Below are 23,110 nucleotides of genomic sequence, written 5' to 3' on the forward strand. Positions count from 1 at the left end.
AAGCCAAAAGTAATTAAATAACTTGATAAATAAATCACTGAGGGACATGCATGGAACAATGATGAGAGCAAGTTATGAAGCAGGGTTTATGATTAATCCAGTCCTGTGCACCTGAGATCCCATAAAAAACCTGAAATATCACAGAAATGGCATTAATTAGAATAGAAACCAAAATAAAACGCTAAGCCTTTTTGTCTATTTTTTAATTGAAGCCGAACAAATGTGTAACCATAAAATAGCAGGCTTAGAAATCCCGAGCAGGCTAATGCTCGGCCACAAACCAAAGAATTCAAGAAATGTAAATAATAACCCTCCCAAACACTTCTTTATGTACTGGAAACCAGCCAGACTTTCAGAATAAAAGACTCTGGCTTCTGTTCCTGAAACAACACTTTTGAAATTTGTTGTCCTAGACTAATTAAAGCATGTACATTTTTATACAACGTGACATGAGCTCATACACTTAAAATAATCCAATATTACGGCTTCAAACTGGTCACTTTATTTCCTCTAGAAAGAAAACTATTTTATTCGTGTTACAAAACATTTTACACAAGTGATTCATCAGAGCTATTCACTATTAACTGTTGATATTTTTAAAGCTGTAATTTAGTGAACACTAACATCAATTAGCAATAACCTGTCAATACAAGGTCAGTGTCTTATGTAAAAACAGAATAAATACCCTTCTCTGGGACAAATCAAGAGATAAAATAACAAAAAAGAATCCATTCATTAAGATCAATACCAAAAATATCTGAATTTGAACACACACTTTGCAGAAATTAAACCACAAAACTTTTTTTGTGAAAACAAAAGAAATGAGGTCAGTTTTATTACAGATTTGTCAACCTGTCTTTGAAGTCTTCCATAATAATTCAGCACCAGAATGTGACATTAAACAAGAAAACAAAATGTGTCCAATAATTCATGAGTGTCTTCCAACATTTGCTTAAAGTTTTATTTTGAGGAAGTTCAAAGAAAGATTATGGAACGTGATCTTGATTGGAGTCCTATTTGGAGCCCTGATCACATAACAACTGTGTTGATTTACAGAATCTCATGTATAGCGATAAACTATATGAGATGTCGTTAATATAATTATGTATGGGTTGGGATGGAAACTGAAGATCATGCTTTCATTATGTCACATATGCCAGGAGTCATGGCATACGCCTTTAGTCCCAGCACTGAGGAGGCAGAGGCAGGTGGATCTCTATGATTTCAAGGCCAGCCTTCTCTACAGAATGAGTTCCAGGACAGCCAGAGTTATGTAGAGAGACCCTGTTTCAAAAAAACAAAAACAACCAAAAAAGTCACATATACTACAAGTCTCATTTTCAGAGCAACAAAATCTTAGGTATTAAAATATACATAAAATAGATGAATAAATAAATCATTTTTAAAAATACAAACTTTCATCTTAAAAGGCTAATGAGATGAAGTTTTCCAGTTTTAAAACAATAACAATTACTTCATCAAATATATATGATGAAGTAATATTTACATATGTGGGAAACAAACTTCATTTTCAGAAGATAACATCTCAGAAAAACATTTTATTCATTAATTATGTGCTTAAAAATCTAATCACACATTAACTGAATCCCTCATCTTGAACAATAAATACTATTAAGAGATATGGGTAATCACTTCATTGACACTACTGTCCACAACATTTTTTTAATTTTTCAAGAACCATAAGATAAGAAAAAATGCACCATGTGAGCTGTCACAATCAGTTCATTAATAAATAGCTCTGTCCAATTCTATCTCATTTGATAGTTCAGCTTTGCACACCCAAGGGAATGGAAACAATACCAAATGACATAGTAAAGACTACTAAAACAAGGTATATCCAGGACACCAGGAAGAAATGGCAGAACTCCTTAACTGAAATCATTTTCCATGGGGGTTGAGCATCACCATTATTTTTGTATTTTACAGATGATGTAAATGATCATATGCCTTTGTTATACCTATGCACTGTATGGGAGATAAATTCTTTCTGATGAAAGTAGATGAGGTCATTAAAAAGTGAAAGTAAATACCCTACTCTTGAGGAGACAAAAATTATCAGAAGCAGAAATAATTTTAAAAAATAATTAGAAGCTATTATTACTAAAAAAAATTCTGAGAAATGGTTATTTAGTTGAGGGGAAGCAATCTACTTAATGTCAACTGGATTTGTATCATTGTCAAAGTATACTAACCAATGACTATGAGGAAAGAATAAATATGTACTTCTTACATGTTCAAGGTAGTTCAAAATATACTTAGCACTTTAAAGGGTTTATATATGTGTGTTTCTATACATTTGTTTGGGTGTATGCACATGTGAGTGTAAAAGTTCTATGCATCGAGCGTGGGGAACAGAAAAGAGTACCAAGGTTCCTCCTCTATTGCTTTCTACTTATTCCTTCAAGGCAATATCTCTCCCTCAACCAAGGACTACCTTTTTTCCACTAGGCTTATAGCCACCAAGCCCCAGCAATCAGTCCTCCTAGATCTGTCACCCTCAAAATGAGGTCTTCGGTTGTGTGAAGGCTAGTATGCTACCTGGTTGGTGGAACCCCAATTCTAGTCCTCAAGATTGTGTATCAAGTGTTCTTAACCCTTTCTCCTATCGCATCCCAAACTAAGCTTTTAAGGACAATTGAAAATTTAAAAAATATATATTGACCAAAATAGGAAACTTTGGAGACCCAGAATATGCAGCTTCTATCCTGAGTGGACAAATGAGGTCCCACCAGAGCAGTGTATAGAGTTCAAGAACATAGAGCAATACAAGGCATATTTATTAAATATATTTTTATTGATCCTCAGTCTTTTCACAATGGAAATCCAAAAATTTATACAATTTCAAAATTAAAAATTGACTACCTTTCCAAAAAGGAAGGAGGAGGAGGGAAGGAAGAATTTAGCACTTATATTTGCCCAGTCCAGGGAGTAAAAGGCACTAGACACATTTCTGAATTTCTCAACCAGTTCATATTGATACTTGGTATTTGGCCCAGCTGTAATCACCAATGCTGTCTTACTGATCCAAGTATTATATCTTATATCCAGTGTTTTCCAGGGTTTTCACTTAGCACTACAGTTGTCTTCTGTTTAGTCAACTTTGTAACAGTAAACTATGTGATTTGAGTAACTGCTGGATTTAGCATCACTTTTCTAATTCAAGGTAAAAGGTGTTAATTTTCTCCAAAAGTTGTCCATTTAGTCATATAGCATTGTATAATGATTCATACAAACCCACTTGAGATCTCTAAAGCGTAATTTCAATTACCCACCATTTTTTAACCATCATGTGTGTCATAAATGGAAAAAGCATCCACCTGTAAACGATCTGTTCCTCAATTTTATTAGACATGAAAACTTCTTATACCCTATCCTATCCGTTAACATCAGTTTTCAAAACATACAGTTTTACTTCCATATTCATGTGAGATAATACCTACTTCCTGGATTTGTCTGGATTAGGTGTGACAGTTTCTCCTTCTCATGTATCAGTAGTACTTCATCCTGCAGGCTAGGACTATACAACATTTACAAAAAAAATATTGCTTTTGTCCAGGAGTGAATGGTGCCCCGGTAGGCAAGGGGAGTGAAAGGCTGGAAGGCCAGAGTCCAGATGTGGGGGGGGGGGGGTCATCTGGGTGGTCTGGAGCAAAATACTATAACATCAGGGGCGGAGCATGAGAGGGTGAGGGTGCAAAGATTGGACATTTTCCTAAGACAGCAAGCATGGTTCCTCGGTGTGAGGATTGTAAGGTAAACCGCTGAGAGATTGTTTTCTTGACAGGAGACCCCCTCCTCACCATGAGGTGGGGATCAAAGGAACAAGGAGGATTATTTTTTTTTTATTTCTGTAATCCCAAAGGCAGACACTGCCAATCAAAGCAAACATTATCTTCCAACCATTCTTCCCCTTTCCCAGTCCTGCTCCCCCTACCACCAGCACCTTGAAATTTAAATTACAAAATTAAGCCCCAGTCAAACCCCCTTCACGGATGGTAGGACTGAAGGGCCCAGATTTCCTAGGCAGAGGCCGATGGGAAGAGGGGGGTAGGAGAACAAGCAAGGAAAGGGAGAGGCGGAGGCTTTTTCCTGCACAACCCCATCCCCCATACCGTTCCCCCAGTTCCGGGAAGGTGGAGAGGCCCGGGGCTAGGAGAGACTTGGGGCTCGGGACCGGGACACCCCACCACCCAGCCGCGCCCTCAGCCTGCCCCGCCCCCGCCCAGCAGGCGACCGGCAGGAAAGGGGGAGGGGAGAGAATACTAGATGGTTCTGCCGCCCTGCTGCCCCCATCTCTGCAGTGATCCCTGTACCTGTCGGCGCCAAAAGGTCAGGGTTTGGGCCCCTATGAGGGGCCAGGCACAGGATGTGACCAGCACACACAGAGCGCGCGCACACACCCCTTTCCTATTTACCTCCTTCTTCTTCTCGCCCTTCTCAGTGGCCAAGGTGGCTTCGGTGGCCGCGGCAGCGGCTCCCTCCTCCTTAAAGGTGGACGGCCCGGGCTGCTCATCCTCTATGACCACGATTGTGGCTCTGGCATCCGAGGCTGCCACGGTGGCTGCCTCTGTGGCCGTGTCCGGCTCCATGGCGTTGGAGCGGGAAAGATGAGAGGGGATGAGGAAGGGGAGAAGGGAGGCAGGCTCCTGGGCGGCAGCAGTGGCTGCACTGGAAAGAGCTGGATAGAGCAGGGGTAGGGAATACTAGCTTCCAACCCCTTCGCTCGCCCCCCACCTTCTTTAAATAACCCTCAACCCTGCCCCACTTCCGTCCACCCACCCTACGTCATGGCCTCCCCCCATCACCCTCCCCCCTCCACCCCCCCTCACCAATCGCGAGACTCCCCCTCCCCACCCAGAGCCCGGGCTGGTCCCACACGACCAACTGTTGCCTGAATGTGGGGTGTACTCAGGGGTGGAGGATGAAGCCCACACAGCTCATGGCCCCTTAAAAATTCTACTTCTCCATATGCCCCCAACAGTGAGCCTGGGTTCCCCTCACAGATATGTGCAGAAGAAATTCTCGTTCCCTCGATCTGCTCTACCTATTCTGTACCTCTGTGCCTCGGGGTGTTCTCCCTTCTTGCACAAAGAACTCTGCTTATGACTGCACTGTAGAAGGTCTTTCTCGGTATACAGTTTTTCTTTGGAAAGCTCAGAACCCCTCTGGGGACTGCCCTTTTGCAGGTTTCTGAACGGATTAGATTGCTAGTATACACTCACCTTCAGAAACTCTGCTGAAAAAGAGTTTGAATCACTTGATGGCACAGATCCCTTAGAAGGCAGTACCTGACTCAGATTTTATGAATATGTGTTCTGCTTTCCACTCTGGTTTTCTCAGATGGCCAATATTCACGAGTCCTTCTTTTGACTGCACCCCTGAATTTTAAAATTCAAAGGGAACAATGTCAAAGTCTTTCACAAAACCTAGGGCAACTTGTGATAGGTTACCTTATAGTGGTCATTGAATTAAACAGCTATGATTTTTTGCTTCTGTCCTGTTCATACCCTTGTTATTAATCAATGATCACTGAATGGATTTTGTAAAAGGTGCAAGTGTGCATAAACACAACTATAAATTTTCGCTTCTATGTCCCCTCACTATTTACCAACAATGGGAAGATTGACCCCCTAGCCTTTAAAGTTCAGTTATTAGAGATGACAGACAACAAAACATGTAAGAAACATTATAGCAAACAGTCACAAAGCATACTGTTTACAAAATGAAGCAATTGCTTTCCAAAGCAGCTGTCACATGGTTAGCTTCTATCAGCATACCTTCCTAAATAACCCATCTAAAATAAAGTGTGATTTGTGCAAATAGTACCATAGCAGTCAGGTGAGCCCAAATATTATCTCTTCCTGGTCACTCATGCCTTAGTGTGAATGGATGTGGATGTGAGATTGTGTCCCTAAACTAGGTCTTGTTTCTCTGCTCTCTTTCTCTCTGTCTGTATGTGTGTGTTTCTCTGTGACTATATATATATATATATATATATATATATATATATATATATCCTGAAGCATCAGATTCTATTGAAGAAGGAGGAGGAGAAGGGAATTAAGTCAACTAATTGTCCATTAAAATATGAATTTTCTATTAAAATATAGATACATTAAGGAATGCAAATTCTTATCCCTTCCCCACTGTCTGTCCAATCTCCTCAATCAATCAATAAGGTCCTTTGGTCGACAAATTACAGAAGACCTGAAAGGAAAAAGTAGGCTACATACACATACCTACCAAAGAAAGGAAATAGAGGATCTTTCTTTTTTTTTAATCAAACTGCTACTGAGAGAAAATAGAATTTCCCTTTTTGTTAACTGCAGCTGGCAGAAAGAGTAGACAGGACCAAGAAATATTTGTTGTCTTTTGCTGTATCCCTGCTTTTAAGGTATCATATTCCTTATTGCTATGATACAATGTTTCTGGTATACCATGTATTAAATGTACTTTCCTCAAGACATCTTTTTCTGTGTAAATATGCATTCCAGATTCCAAAAGAAGAATTTGGGAATTGATTTAGGGTTGGGAGATAGAAAATATTTGTACTTTGGCAAATTTTTATATATGTATAAGACAATTCTTCCTTTTTAAGACAGTGTGGCTTAAAGTGCATTCAAGTATGAGAATCTGGCTGGAAAGGTCAGTGCTTAGTCAATAGAATTTGCCACAGGATTCGTGCAAATATTGGCCTTTGGTTTATGGCAACAGCTGGTATTTACAGAGCATGTACCCTCTTATTTGTGAATCTGCCTAGAATTCATGATCTGCAGACTTTGTTCAAGTCCCCTCACTTACGATTGTCAACACCCTGCTCTATCTGCTTCTACTCCACCCCAATATGAACTTGTCTTGTGAAATAGTCTTTCATTGAGCTACTCCATTGGAGTTGGAGAACAAGGTGAATGTTTATAAAGAATGGAAGCCATGTGAATGTAGGAATCTCAAAATTAATTTCACCTCCTTGTTAAATGTGTATTGGCAGATGTGAACATCATAGAAGTTTTGCAGTTGTTGCTTAGACAGAGTGAGACTTGTCTCATAACTACCAGAATGCACATCCACATGTGGTATTCAATTGATTCACTAAATTCCTCAAAGCCACTTCAAGGGCTTTGTGTCCCTTCTCTTATCCTGTATCTGAAATGTGTCATGGGACCCACATGATGGCTTCAAACCATATCATTATCTTTAGAAGCTAGTACACAGAATTCTGGTTGCAACTATGATACCAGACTGAACTAACGATCTTTCTCGGTCTTTTTTGAATTTGTGGTGGTGGCATTTTTTAAGCCATATGTCCTTAGTGCTGACAGTGTTAAGGAAAAGCTATTGGTCATATTGAATAGAGATACTTCTTAATCACCTAATACTATACTTTCTTTTAGTATTTAACGTATTTAAGTTTTTCTGCAGCAATTATTTTTGTAAATTTGTTTTTTATTGTTTGGCAGTTCGTACATTTATATAATGAATTTGAGTCTCGTTCACCTCCCTTCTCCGATTTGCTATCCCTCCTCCTGCTGAAACCCTTCCTCTCAGCAAATCACTTTTTACTTTCCCATCTTCCTTTGTGTGACCCACTGACTGAATTAGAAATTTACCCATGCATGGGTAAGAGTTTATTTACTGAAGCAAGGGTGATTCACCAGTAACTTACCTCACTAAAGAAAATAACACCTCTACCCCGACAACTTTTAACAGCCAATAGTCCCTTGTGGACTGACGGGACCTTGTAGACCCATCTTTCATTCATGATGAAAGGTTAATGGGCTCAGTCTTGTACAGGACTCATGAATGTAGCCACAGCTTCAGTGCAATGGCTGTGACATGTCCTAAAGACATCTTTCTGCTGCACATCTCCCCTGCCTTTTCAATCCTTTGTTTCTTCTTCTGCAGTGTTTCCTGGGTCTTTGGTATGCTACATTCTTGCTATCCAATATTGCTTATGCTCCTAATAATTTCATCAAATAAAAATCAGCACATCTGTTTTACAGATGAGAAAATGGAAATTTAAGGAGGTTAAACAATTCATCTAAGATTCCATAGCTAGTGTCATAAGCCAGATTCAAATTCCAAACTCATTCAACATCTCATTTTTCCCATTTCATCTTTATCAAGTTCCCTGTTCTTCACTGGGCTTCCTCCATAATACTGTAAGTTATATTGAGAAAATTATTGAAAAATTATTTCTGTAACCTATCTCCCTGGTGTTTCCTCTAAATTACCCAAACAGTAATGATTCTTTGGACAGTTACTGCTCAGAGGGGAAACCCTAAGGGAAACAACATAGATATTCAAGAAGGGATTGGGAAACAAACATTAAGAATGATTATGTGTTGATCAAGACCCCCTGAATGTGGGTGTCAGTGAGGAGGCCTAGGTAATCTATTGAGCCTTGAGTAGTAGATCAGAATTTATCCCAGGTATACAAATGGACTTTGGACTCCCATCCAACAATGAGAGATGCACTCTCACTCTGAACTCTTGGGGGAGGGTCTAGGCCCTGCCCTGGATGAAATGACAGACTATGGACACCCCCAAGAAGGGCCTCACCCTCCCTGGGGAAATGAGGGGATATTTGGGGGGGTTGGTGGGAGGGCGCAGGAGGAGGGGAGGGAAAGGGAGAGGGACCTGGAATTGGCATGTGAAGCAACCTTGTTTCTAATTTAAATTTAAATTTAAAAATAAAATATATAAAAAAGAATGATTATGTGTAGCCTGGAGAGATGAATAAGCGGTTAAGAGCACTGGCAGCTGTTCAGAGGATCCAGTTCAACTCAAAGAACCCACATGGGGGTTCACAACCATCAATAATTACAATTCTAAGGGATCTGATGCCCTCTTCTGGCCTCCATGCACACTGCATTCATACGGTGCACAAACTTACAGGCAAAACATTCATAAAATAAAAATAAATAAATAATAAATTTTAAAGAAGTAATGATTAGGTAAATAGGTGTGTGTTTACAAACAAATACGCTCTTAATATACAGTTGAAAATCAAAGAAAATGTATGTAAATGGTGAAAATCCTGCTCCAAATGTTACCAGTAGTTGCAGCAATGTGGTCAGATTATGGGAGACAGTTTTTCTATTATATCTAGTTTTTTTTTATTTTCTAGTATATCTGTTTTCCTTGATGAAGTTGCTTCTTTACATAAGGACTAAAGAAAATGGTAAAGGATGAAAATCAAAACAAGTATGAGCTAGTAGAATGAGTCAAAAACTGGAAAGGAAAACAGCATACACCAATAATCACACAGAATGGTGAGGCTAGAAGTTGTAGAGATTAGGGCCTGCCTGGGATAATAATGAGAAAAACAATAGCATTTTATCCTAAAGAAGGAATGTGGCCATGGTGTATAAAGTAGCAGAAGCAATAGAAAATATTATACTGGTTACAATTATGTGAGCTTGGGTGAGGAACTGCTTTAAGTGGTATGTGTAAAAATATTTCTCTACTTGTAGAAATTATCATGTAAAACATAGGCCAAGGAAAAGACATATCAAAATTTTCAGGTGCTTTGTAATCCTGAAATTCAATCCATCCACAATGCCCTAAAACATGAAAGACGCTAAATTGAGTTTATTAAAGGTATAATATCATGCATGGTAAAAATTATTACTGGCAGAATAGTGGCTGGCTTTGGTTGTCACTGTAGTCCAAAAGCTTGAACTTAAAATTCTACCTAGTTATTCAAACTTTCTGCCTTCACATTTGCATCTGTGAAACTGTTAGGATAACACATAACTTAAAGTGGTTAATAAAGATTCACCATAATAATAGATGAAGAAATATTTGTAAAATAAATGAATAGATGGTCTTGGTGTATAAAATGCAGTCAATGCTAATTAACAAAAAGACAAAACTCAAGGTAACACTTCAAACTTCAGACTGAGGCAAGGATATTAAAAAAAAACCTGGCTGGAAATCAGCCCTAAACAGTTGCCAAGTTAATTGAGTCTATTATCTTTTTAAAGGTCAACAATTTAATGCAATTGCACTTTTCTAAAGGCAAGTTCCAAAGAAAGGCAGTAAATTAGGCAAAAGAGAATCAAGGCACTTCCCGACTTAGACTGACACCTACCTGAAGGCAGGAAATACATCTAATTCATGTTTTTTTAAAGAACATACTTTGTGTATGACAATACAATTTACATATCGAATACTATAATGGAATGATTCACTTTTTGAAAAGTATATAGGAGTGCTCAGTCCAAAAACTAACAAACTGCTACATTGGGTCCTTCGCCCTCCACACGTACCTTTGGACTTCTAGGTTGGCTTTTCCTGTTTCTCCCATTTCCCTTCTTCTATCTTTACCTAGGTGTCCAGTTTTACCAGATGTCACACATATAACAAACAAAACATTGTTCAAGTATGTAGACATCATCTCTAGTTTCTACTACTTATAACACAGTGAGATACAATTTGAGTTCAAATCTTCACCTTGAATGAATGCTCTCCTTGGTTGATGCATTGATATCTGTATTGACAAGTTACCACAACCATTTGTCTCAGATTTCATGGTACCTTTTTAATGCTGGCCATTTACTTTCTAGACATGTGGGACACTATGATTTGGAATATCTTCATCCATCCACCAGTATGATTCTTGTTTGTTTGAAGATCACTTCAGATCTGGTACTGCATCCCTTATATACAGTATGCTATGGATTTCTCTCTGGCATCATGCCCCTACAGTCTTTTGAGTATTTATCCAGGTCATGTCATTTGTCCCAGGGAATATTCACATTCATATCCTCAAATGCATCCACTCCACAGATGATGTATTCATTCTCTTTTCTCTTGAAAAAAAAAGCACACAGCACCTGGGAATTACAACTTCTGGGACACAGAATCCAAACTCAGAGCCTAGCAGCAGCAAAGAGAAAGAGCCATGTATATAACATTTTCAAGGCTCCTTTACAGTATGTATCAGTTACTTTTTCTGTTGTTGGGGTAAAATATAATGACCAAGGTCACTTTTAGAAGGAAGAGTTTTAATTTGGCATATAGTTCTAGAGTGAAAGGAGTCCATCATGGTGGGGAGGCATGACAGCAAGTTCCAGACTTGGTAGCTGGGAGCTCATATCTTTAGACTCAAGGAAGTAAATTAGAAATGCTATGAGAATACAAATACCAAAAACGTATCCCCCGTAGTGACACACTTTCTCAGGCAAGGCCATGCCTCCTAAACCATCCCAAGCAGTGCTACCAACTGTGAACCAAACGTTTAAATACCTGAGCCTATGTGGGACATTTCTCATTCAAACTATCACATTCCACTCATAGGTACCCATAGATTTATGGCTATATCATAACGTAAAATGTACTTAGTCCAACTTTAAAAGTACCTGTAGTCTTTCTTAGTCTAAACACTATTTAAAAGTCCAAAATCACTTCTGAGACTAAAGGCAATCTCTTAATTGTAACACCATATAAAATCCCCAAAAGCAAATTACATACTTCCAATGTGTCTTAGCAATTGTTCTATTGCTATGAAGAAACACTATGACCATGGTAACTCTTAGAAAGGAAAACATTTAATTGTGGTGGCTTACAGTTCAGAATTTAAGTTCATTGTCATCATGGCGGAAAGCATGGTAGCAGGCAGGTAGATATGGTGCTGGAGAGGTAGCTGAGAGTTCTACATCTAGATCAGCAGATGAGAAAGAGAGACAGAGAGGGAGAGACTGGGCCTGGTTTGAGCATTTGAAACCTCAAGCACATCCCTAGTTCCCTAGTTACACACTTGCTCCAACTAGAGGCCACACTTACTCCAGCAAGGCCACCCTCCTAATAGTGCCAATCCCTGGTGACCAAGCATTCAACTCTATGAGCCTATGGGAGCCATTTCTATTCAAACTACACACAACATATGATGGTACAGAATACACATTACCATTACAAAAGAGAAAAGGGGGAGCATAGTAAAGAAATTCTGAGCCAAAACAAAACCAAAACCCATCAGGGCAAACAGCAAATCCAGTAGCCTCATATCCATTGTCAGAACAGCTTAGATGGCTCCAGCCCTCCTACATCTCTCTCTTGGGTTTTCCTCACTCCCTGTATATTGCTATCATTGGCAGATATCCTATGATTCTGGCATCTCTGTAATCTTGGAGTCTCTACTGCAACCCAGGCTTCACTTTAACGCCTTCACACAATGGTCACCTGCACTCTCAGAGTCTTAACACAGGAACTATCCCGCTATACACAGTCTAGTCCCAATGGCCCTTGAAACCTGAGGAGGAAGAATCCATGAGCCCACTACTCTTGAATCCTCCACCGCTCTAAAATCAGCCTCAGATGAGCAACTCTACCAAGTTTGGCTGACATCTTAGAATGGACCCTGGCCTCTTTGACTCACATTAGCAAGAGCCTCTTTTTTCAGTTGCTTTCTAGGAGCAAAAAGTCTTTGGGCAGTCTTTCACAAAGCAGAAGCTTAGCTGGGTGAGGTGTTACTCTAGGGACATCTCTTTCTTTGTTCCACAATAGAGCAAGAAGCTTCTTCTTTATGTTGATAATCCTAACAATTACATCTCATCCATCACATGCCCTGAGTGGAATATTAAGCTTCCTGGTGTTCTTTTCTCTCTAAGTGGACACTTAGTATTTTACTCTGCCCTTGTTCATTTTCATTGTATACCTACATAACCATTATCAGTAACAACCACACCACGGATTCAACATTATTTCTCTTGAAATTTTCTCTACCAATAAAATGAGTCTGTTACTTTTTAACATAGCCTCAGGAAAGTACTTAGGCCAAGAAGGCAACCAGATTCTTTGCCAAAATAACACAGGAATGGTCTCTAGTTCTGATTCAGCACTCAACCGTTCTTCTAGGTAAAGGTTTCAGTTACTCCCATATTCCTCCAATAATCAACACAGTTAGATTCTTCTCCAAAACAGCCCACTCTCTGATGCCAATTTTCGTATTTGCTACTTTTTTTCTGTTGCTGTGATAAAATACCATGGACAATGGAACTTTCTAGAAGGAAGAGTTTATTTTGACATATGGTTCCATAGGGGTAAGATTCCATCATGGTGGGGAGGCATGGCAACAAGAAGCAAGGAAGGCAACAAGAACAGGAAGCTGAGATCTCACATCTTCCACAGTAAGCATGACAAAGAGAGAGCAAACTGGAACTAAGAGCAGGATGTATAATCTCAAAGTCCATGCCAACTCAGTGACATATTTCTTTCAACAAGACTGTGCCATCTAGAACTTTCCAAACAACACCACCAACTGGGTATCAAGTGTTCAAATACCAGAGCTTATGGTAGACATTTCTCATTTAAACTACCACACAGTATATATAGAACCAACTACCATGATGGCTCATTAAAAAATGGATAAAGTCCTTGTCCAAGAATTAACTAGTGAGTCTCATGCCTGCACATCAGCATCGTCTGAAGGACTTGTTTAAAAATTAAAATACAAAACAAATAAATGGTCAGGTGTGTCAGCACACAACTGTAATCTCAGCACTTAAGAGGAGAAGGATTTTGAGTTGCAAGTTCCAGGACAACCTGGTCTACAAAGCAAGACCCTGTCTCAAACAAACAATCAAAGAACAACTGATCAAACAAAGATTAATCTTTGGCCTTTGAACAGGATTTGCAGAACACTATCCATTTAGGATTTAAGGAAGACAAATAGAGTACAACTGGATAAACAGATACATAATAAAGCAAAAGTCATGTGTAACCTCTATAGCCACTGGGAGAACAGCAAACTGAAAAACACAAAATAGAGCTTCTGTACATCAACTAGAATGGCTGGAATCCTTAAAGACTAACAATAAAAAAGTTGAGAAGGATGAGGAGCAGGTGGGTCTCACATTGCAGGTGAGAATGTAAATTATGCAGCTACCTGTCTGGTATTATGTTACGTTACTAGAGTTGAAGACATACATTGTGGTAGAGACAGAGATGTGCCACCTAGATTCTCCTTCGGGAAATGCATTCTGTTCAGATTTGAAAAGCAAAGTAAAGAGACCGTCTGCAACTAATAGCTTCCTAAGTCTGCCCCAGCTGCACAGAGATGCTTGCATATCTAAGGTGAATAAGTAAGGCGGAGATGCAAAGGACCATTTCACACACCAGTGGGCTTTACTTGTTCCAAAGATTGGCTTAAGTTTCATTCTTATATTGCATTTCACCTTGCCTTCCCAAACCTTCTTCTTGTGCTTTTCTTTCATGATTATTGGTCTCTAACAAAAATTTTGCACACAATACATCATCTATGCATCTTTGCTTCTTATCATCGATCACTAAATCCACTGGGAAAATATACCCTACAGAAAATCATTCATCATTCCTAGGTGCACCAGAAAAATTCTTAATAGCTTGAAAAAGACAGCTTCAAGACACCTTTTAATGTCTTTCATCAGGGGGAATGAATTGTGATATAGTCACTACACAATACAATACACTGTACGTCAATGAAAATGTACATCTATATGCATCCACCCTCATGACACAATATTAGATGAAATTAACAAAATATGAAATATTCATTCATATGAATAATGTATCACATATTCATATGTTATAATGCAGAAATAAAAACAAGGAAATGATGATCACAAAAGTCAAGATAGTGATTTATATACAGAGGTGATACTAAAATTTTTGTGGTACTGGGCATCAAATCTGCAGCTCTGAATATGCTAAGGAAGCCTAGTACCACTAAGCTGCTCCTTTAGCCCAATCATCAGATTTTTTAGCAGCCCAGATGGCACAAACCCTGACAAATGAAAATAAATGGAAATTTCTATACTTCAGAGAATTCTGGCACAGCGGCTGGCCCAGATTTAATCCTGGGTTGGGGAAGGAATGATAAGGGAGAGATGCTTGCTCTAGAGCTATTGTCCCAAGTGCCAACTGTATTTGATTTCCTGTTTCTACCAGGTAGAATTTACACGGGCATTTGCTTTACAATTGTTAAGTGTGCTTATCTGTTTTATGCACATTAAAGGGAGGAAATAGCAGACACACTGTGGAAAATATAAGCAGATACCCTACAGGCATTTGCTTTAAAAAGTGTGACTATAAAGTGCTAAGAAAATAGTAAACAGAGATAAGAATGAACAGAGGCTATCATGTGCTCCTTCGTTCTGCAACAATATGATACAAAACAGACCTTGAAGAGTTCCAAGAAGTTCTGTAAAAGGTACAAAGAGGCACTGTTGCTCAGAATAGCGAGCATTCCTTTCCAGTTGAGCAGTAATGAGAGAAGAGCTTCAAAGAAGAAGGCCCTAAGGTGAGTATTGAAGAATCAAAGGTTCCATCAGGTAAAATAACAGAGAAGATAGAGGATAGAGCTATACTTAGTACTGACATTGAAGTAAGGAGTATGTACCCAAGAAATGAGACAGCATTTTGCAATTTGTTTTGATGTTTAACATCCTTGGGAAAATCCTAAGTCATTAATCTTTTTCTGTAAGGAATACTTAACAGATCCCTATGAAAATACTGTATGTTTTACAGATGCCAATGGAAATGCTACTGCTACTGTGTGGGAGATATATCGCTGGATATACCTCCAGAAGCAAGAGGGACTAAATTCTGGACTTTACTCTGCCTGTATCTGGACATAATTTCTTTCCAGAGGCACCACATTAGGTTATCCACATAAAACCCAGTCAATTCATTCATTATTTGGGGACTCTTTCAGCCATTTCCTACTTAGAATCAATCAAATTTAGGATTTGTTTTCTCCCTTCTTCTCAACAGTCATATTGACTTTCAAACTCCATAATTTATAAAAATAAGACCGAAATATCAGTTGTGGGAGAAGGGAGGAGCCTATTCCTTACGTTCTGACTGTAGTGTTCACAGGTCTTCCCAGAGGTGTACAGTTATCCACACATGCCATCCATTAAGGGAGCCATCTTTCTGTTAGGCCTCTGAGGGCAAGGCCTCTACTGTTCCCCAACACAGTTTCATCTCATCATTCCCACAAGACCTCTGCTCCTAATTTCTCTTCTCTTCCCACTCATGTTCCTATCACTTCTTTGACTTTTGTTTGTTGAAGCCAGAGAAACAGAAGTGAGGGGTGTAACATGAATTTATCAATAGGAACTCTTCCCAAATCTGTTTCTTAAATCCTGGACTGAGACTTAAAATGAAAATCAAGAATACATTCTGCTTTCCCTCTGTAACACCTACATTGGACATGAGACAAGTCTCGTACCACATTGCCATACATCAGTAAGGGTCATGAGGGTGAGGATAGGTGCACTCAGGCAATCTTCATAGATCATGTTACCGCATCCGCTGCAGTGTTGATTAAATATTACTTGACCTTGCACCATTCACAAACAGAAACTGATTTCAAAATCTAATGTTTTCTGATAACAAAATGGAAGGGAGGACTGAGCTGTGAAAAGAAAAGAATCAGCTACTGAGGGCAAAAGGGAGGGAAGCTAGAGAGAAGAATAAATAAGAACCAACTATAATAATGACACATATGTATGAAAATTCTATGATTAAACCCATTACTCTGTATATTAACACTAAAAACTAATAGTAAAGCATCTGATGTTTATAACTCATAACTAAAACCCCTCAGTGGTGACCTTGGTTGGTATATGACCTTATACACTTTAACTTTGTGAGTACTTACCCAGTCACTTGGTTAAATTCATGGCTTAAGTATCTAATGCATCACTACTAAGAACAATAAAAGATGACTAAAAGTCTGTCTTCTCCTGTAAAAAAAATCTGCCTGTAACTATTTAATTCCATGGTTCAAAAAATATCAACTCACTCACTTCATTAATTTTTATTTTGTTTACACATAAAATTAGAGATCTTTACTTAACTTTGGAAAAGTGGATGATTTTATTATTAATGAATGAGATAACAATTTGTAATTTAGCCATAGCTTGGCTTTTTCCTTAGGCTTTCCAAAGTACTTGAGAAAATTTTATATGAAAACTAAGAATTTTGATCAGTTTATGGGTTTGATGAGTATCATCTTGACAAGTTGCAGGAGCTTTTATGATTGCATACTCTATTTCAACATCACCACCTCTAATATTTGGAAAGGTATCAAAAATTTTATAACCATTTTTGTTATTAACCTTCTATAAAGGTCAAAACCAAGATGGCAAGCTAGCAGTGTCCAAGTGGATGAACAACTAAAGACTGGTGCCATGATCCCACCTATCTTGTTGAGTCAAACTACTGCACATTTCAATTCCAAAGGCATGATGGCTAGAACATAAGAAAAGTCTTAAGCAACAACCCTGAAAAGACATACCCAGGGACTGTGGATGAAGCTCAGTGGTACAATACTGACACAGCATGTGCAAATCCCAAGGTTCTTCCTCATATAACTGAAGGAAAAATATATTCAAAGCCAGGTGTGGTGATGCACATCTGTAATCCCAGCAGGTGTTGCTGTTGTGAGGTGGAGGCAGGAGGGTTGTTATGATTTGAGACCACCCTGCTCTATATAGTGAGTTCCAAGACAGCCTGACTTGTAGAATGGGTGATCCTGTCTCAAAAACAAAACAAAACAAAACAAAGTCAGGGCTCAGGAGATGACTTAGAGTACAAAGGCATCTATTGTCAAGCTCGACAACATAAATTCAATCCCTGGGACCCACATGCTGGAAGGAAAGAATTGACTCCTTCAAATTGTCCTCTGCCTGCCACATATCACACACACACACACACATACTCACACACACTCACACACACACACTCACACACGCACACACACAAATGTAATTTTAAAAATTAAAAGAAAATGTATAACCAACCAACCAAAAGAAATGCAACATAGGCAGATCCTTGGATCCTAGAAAAACAGGCTGATTCCATATTGTTCCAGTAGGATCTCCCTAGCTTCTGAGAGGGGAAGGCAAGAATGTCTGGACATTGCCTGGCTTTGCCAAAGACAAGACCTGGTCCAAAGACAAGAATGATGTATGCAGCAAATGGAGAACTTAGCCAACAAAGGAGGAAATATCAAATGGGAGGTGAGGCTTAGCAGGAAAGGAGAGTCTGGAGGGCAATATGTGCCAAAGGAGGCTAGTTGTTTCTGCTTGCTGGGCCTCTTGCCATTTCTCTACAGTATACATGACCCCAGGTAATAAACCTTTCTCAGTGCAAATTCTACCCAGAAGGAAAATATATGAAAACAAAATAGAAATGCCTAGCTAGAAATACATCACAGAAATGTAAAACAGAAATATGTAAATAAGAATGGGCTCTTCATGCAGTGCTGTATGGAAAACAATACCAGTAGTTGGACCTCTGTGTGTGAAAAGCAAGACTTTTCAACTAGTGGTAATTTAAAAATCAATGAATCATTTATGCCTCTGTCTGCCTGCCTTCCAGCCTCTGGCTGCTGACTCACCTACATGCAATCTTTCCTCCTGGCCTCGTCGTTTTTACCTTCACAGACCCTAAGCACTCTCACTTGTGGAAGCTCCAGCCAGCCTCAAATTAAACATATTAAAATGCATCCCATACTGCATTAAACATTTATATTTTACTATAAATTTTTGAAAGGGCTTTTGCAATTTTGCTTTTGAAATTGTCTGTGCATAATTAATTTAATTTATGATAGTTGTGATTTCTCCGTAATAATTAAGCAGACTTGGGAAGCAGGGAGATTCGACCTAAAAACAAGCTTCAGATATCATGAGCTTCGGGCTAGGAGCATACCAAGCAGAGATTGAACATTCTGTGGTAGAGCATTAAACTAGCACAAGGAAGTCCCAAATAGAGCAAGAACAAAATATAATGAGTTTTGGAAAAAATAACAATTGATATACTTGATAGAACACATTATATTGTAGCTACTTGATTATAAATTATTCTACTTTTGTCTGCTGGTTTCATTTAGTATTTTATAGCCTTAAGATGTCAATTCTTTTTCAGTACTAGGGAGGGAGTCCTGGGTATCTCACATACTAGCCAAGAACTCTGCCTGAGATCTCAAGTTTTCATTTTTGAAAATCCTATGAGTTCTAATTGACACTGTGTGATAGATCAAAGATACACACTGAGAAGTCGGTCACACTGGGATGCTGCTGAGATTTGTGTTTCCTTAAGGCTAAAAATACATTTGCTTGAACTTTCTCCCATGACCATTTAACTCTTTATGGGACTCCCACACCTTCCTAGGCAAGCAACCACTAAGCTATATCCCCAGCCTTTGAATGTCTTTTCTTTTCTTTTCTTTTCTTTTCTTTTCTTTTTTTGGTGTTTTGAGACAGGGTTTCTCAGTATTGTTTTTGGGGCTGTCATGGAACTAGCTCTGTATACCAGGCTGGCCTCGAACTCACAGAGATCCACCTGCCTCTGCCTCCCTAGTGCTGGGATTAAAGGTGTGTGCCACCAATGCCCGGCTTGAATGTCTTTTCTATGCAGCCATCTTTACCTTTATGGAAGACTTAGTTTTTAGAGTTCTTACATCAATAAACTTCAGTATCTATGCAATCCCTTTACTTTTTTATCCAACAAAGAGTAACCTTAAAAACCACTATCTGGTTCAGAGGAGACTATAAACTGAGAAGAAAGAGAACCTAGCCTTTTCTCCAAAGTTGATTCCTCCATCTCCAGCTTGGATCCTTGTCCTTCCCAATTACTGGGGGAATTTGCATGGGATCTCGCAGCCTACTTAATCTAACATATGCTTGCTCCTTTCCCTGGCTTTAAAGTGCCTTCGGGCTCTGTCAAAAACCTGTTTTACACTTCTTGTTAAGTCAATTACTTTTCTCCTTTTTATTTTCAAAGCTCTTCAATATGTGGTCTCTTGTCTCCACTTTCTCAAGACAGAGCTCCATCCTTGCATTCTCTGTAATTTTGTTTCTCTACTCACATCTAATTGAAACCACACATTTGGTGTTCACCAGTGGGCTCCTTGCAGCAGTCAAAGCCAGTCTCTTGGCCTTCATTTTCCTTGGCCTAATTTTAGCACCTGACATTGCTCACCCTCTCCCACAGATCATTCCCTTTTTATTTTCATTGGTTGCAAATGATTCCCAATGGAGGAAAACACCTGAACAACAGAATAAATACACACACACCCCACCCAGTTCCAACTAATCTAACAACAGCAACTTCCATCTTGTGTTTTAAGAAATAAATAGTAAAACCTGAGTATGAGGACATGCAGCTATGATCCCAGTACTTGAGAGGAGGCAAGAAGATCAACACAAGTTCAAGGACAGCCTGCTTTACATAGTATGTTCCAAAGCAGCCAGGGCTACGTGTACCCTGTCAGGCCTCTTCTCCACTTTTAATTTTGTGACCATGCACCTTTGTGCCTTATATATTGTTCTTTTGCTATGTAGTGCATCTATGTAGTCATGTGCTGCAACTTTCAGACTTTGCATAGATTTTATATGATACGTTTTTGCTTAACTCCATCGTTCTGACATTTAATTCTGCTACTACTTAAAGGTCGAATTCATTCATTTTCATTTCAAAATAGTAGTAGTTATCACCTTCATGAAAACTATAATTTAGCCATTCACCTTCCAAAATGCATTTGATTTGCTTCTATCTGTTACAAAGAATGCAAAATAAGACATTCATTTATTTCTTTGCTCAGAAAGTTTAGTTTTGCCAGGGTCTCTGCCTAGAAATGTCATAGTTAGGGTTTCTTCTATTGCTATATAGAGACACCATTACCACAGCAACACGTATAAGGAAAATATTTAATTGCGGGGACTGCCTTATAGTTTTAGAGGTTTAGTCCATTATCATCATGGTTGGGAGCATGGCAGCAGGCAGACAGATGTGGTACTGGAGAAACAGCTGAGATTCCTTCATCTTGCAGGCAACAGGAAATCAAGTGAGATACCAGGCGGTATCCTGAGCATAGGAAACCTCAATGCCGGCCCCCACAGTGACACACTTCCTCCAACAAGGACACACCCATTCCAACAAAGCCACACCTCCTAATAGTGCCACTCCCTATGAGATTATGAAGGCCAATTGCATTCAAACTCTCACAAGGCATGTTCTCAGGTTTTTTTTTTTAATTAGACATTGTCCATTGTTCTTTACCGGCTTAGAATTCTATTCAAGTCCTCAGTGTTCTACATCCTCAAAAACAGTTGGTGCTGCATCTAAGGGAATGCAGTAAAGAAACTGCCAACATGACAGCTCCAGGAGGGGCAAGGTTTTTATTGGGAGCAAAACAGAGAACTATCGAGAGGCATCTGGAAAAGTCCAGAGCAGAGAGAAAAGAAAGAAGACTGGACATGGTCAGGGCTAGGGAAGCAGGAGAGAATGGTGGAATAACAAGAGTGAGGACACAGTGAGAGAGTGGGAGAGAGTGGAGAATAGAGTAGCAAGGAAGAGCTTAGAATGGACAACCCATACAGATTATAAGGTAGCTGGAGGGAGAGATTCATTTAGGATGGATAACTCGTTTCACAAGTTCCTGAGGAATGCCGGTTTTTATCTAACCACCAGATATCCTTCTATAGCCCAGCTTGAGGTCACTTCTAGACATGTGGAGGACCTAAGACCTAACACATGCTACCCAACTTTTCAATGTTTTGCCAAACAAATGATTGTGAAGAAATATTTCATGGTTTTAGGTTTTAGTTTCCCTGAATAACAATAAAGTTGTGCATCCATTTATGTTTTAGCAGTCACTAAAGTATACTTGACAATTAATTATTCACACATTTTGTCTTCTACTATATGGTGTGTGTGTGTGTGTGTGTGTGTGTGTGTGTTGTTAGGTATTAAACCTAGAGCCTGGTATATGTTCAACAAGCATTTTACTGCTAAGATGAGTTCCATCTCCTTGTTTTCCATGGAATAAGCTCTCATTATATAATTTCAACTAGTCTTGAACATTCTGTGCTACCCAGGGTAGCCTCAAACTCACAGACAACCTGCTTCAGCCACTGAGTACTGATTGTCAGGCATGTGTCATCATGCCTAACTCTATTGTCTTAAACTATATACACTGTGAAAAATAGTGCAACTAAAGGTATCGTACTCATTCTATTTTAGGATAATAATTTTAGTGCTGGGGGTTGCAGTGACTTGTGCGTCACTGACCCATAGCCCCCACCTCTACTCTCTCACTTCCTACTGTAAGTTGCAAAGTTTTGCTTTTCACCATTGAATATTTAATCTACCTTTCCTAGTTTTTTTTCTGCTGTAGTGATAAAACACTGACCAAAATCAACTTGAGAATGAAAGGGCTTATTTCATCTCACAAGTTTGGATCCATCAGCAGCAGAAGCCAGAGCAGGAACTCATGTAGGAATCATAGAGGAATACTGCCTACTAGCTTCTTTTCCTTGGTTTGCTTAGCTACCATTCAAGCACAGCACAGTTTTACCTACTCAGTAATCAGGAACCCACCTCCACAGGCCAATCTGATAAAGGCAATTCCCCAGTTAGGATTCCTTCCTCCTAGGTATGCCTATGCTTTTGTTGAGCTTACAAGACCTATGACATTCCACCCTTTGTCAATTTGAACGCACAAACACACAATTTTAAACCATCCATTTTATTTCTTTTCTGGGATCTCATGTTAATCTTAGTACGAGTTTTAAAAGTTTCAGTCTTAGCCCAGAAGTGGTGGTACACACCTTTAATCCTAGCACTTGGGAGGCAGAGGCAGGTGGATTTCTGTGAGTTTGAGGCCAGCTTGGTCTACAGAGTGAGTTCCAGGACAGCTAGGGCTACACAAAGAAACCCTATCTAGAAAAACAAACAAAAATTAGCCTTTTAAAAACACCAATTATTTTAAAAGACTACATTCTCTTTAAAGATCTAAAGTCTCTTAACGATAGGATCCAAACTACAGGCTCCAACTATAAAATCCAAAATAAATTTTACATACCTTCTTATTCCAGAGGGAAGAACCTAGACACAGTTAAAATCAGGTCAAGGCAAAGTGAAAATCTAACAGTGTAAAAAGTTTAATGTCAGATATCTGGGACTCTTTTGTGACCTTTTGGGCTCTAAAGTACCTGGTTAATCTCACCTACCCAGCTCTGATATCCAGAGCATGCACAACTTGTCTGATGATCTCAGGCTGTCTACTTACTATAATACCCCATGGAATCTATTTTTT

At 39.1% G+C, this 23,110-nt stretch overlaps 1 protein-coding gene across 12 annotated transcripts in view; it reads right to left on the minus strand.

The window, feature by feature from the left end:
• Positions 1–22,272, minus strand: part of Smarca1 (SWI/SNF related, matrix associated, actin dependent regulator of chromatin, subfamily a, member 1) — an 87,905-nt gene extending 65,633 nt beyond the window's left edge. For 9 of the 12 annotated variants that reach the window (XM_013118267.3, XM_040744570.1, XM_005076838.4 and 6 more), the window contains exon 1: positions 4,437–4,766. In XM_013118267.3, the coding sequence (XP_012973721.1) occupies positions 4,437–4,610 (174 nt within the window). In that variant the 5' untranslated portion in view covers positions 4,611–4,766. Of the gene's footprint in view, positions 1–4,436; positions 4,767–5,243; positions 5,400–22,204 lie in introns of those variants that run through there. The other 3 variants (XM_005076840.4, XM_005076839.4, XM_021231045.2) reach the window with 2 other exon arrangements.
• Positions 22,273–23,110: the final 838 nt, after the last annotated feature.

The sequence above is a fragment of the Mesocricetus auratus genome, unplaced genomic scaffold (genome assembly GCF_017639785.1).
Source record: "Mesocricetus auratus isolate SY011 unplaced genomic scaffold, BCM_Maur_2.0 Super-Scaffold_100003, whole genome shotgun sequence".
Classification (NCBI taxonomy): domain Eukaryota; kingdom Metazoa; phylum Chordata; class Mammalia; order Rodentia; family Cricetidae; genus Mesocricetus; species Mesocricetus auratus.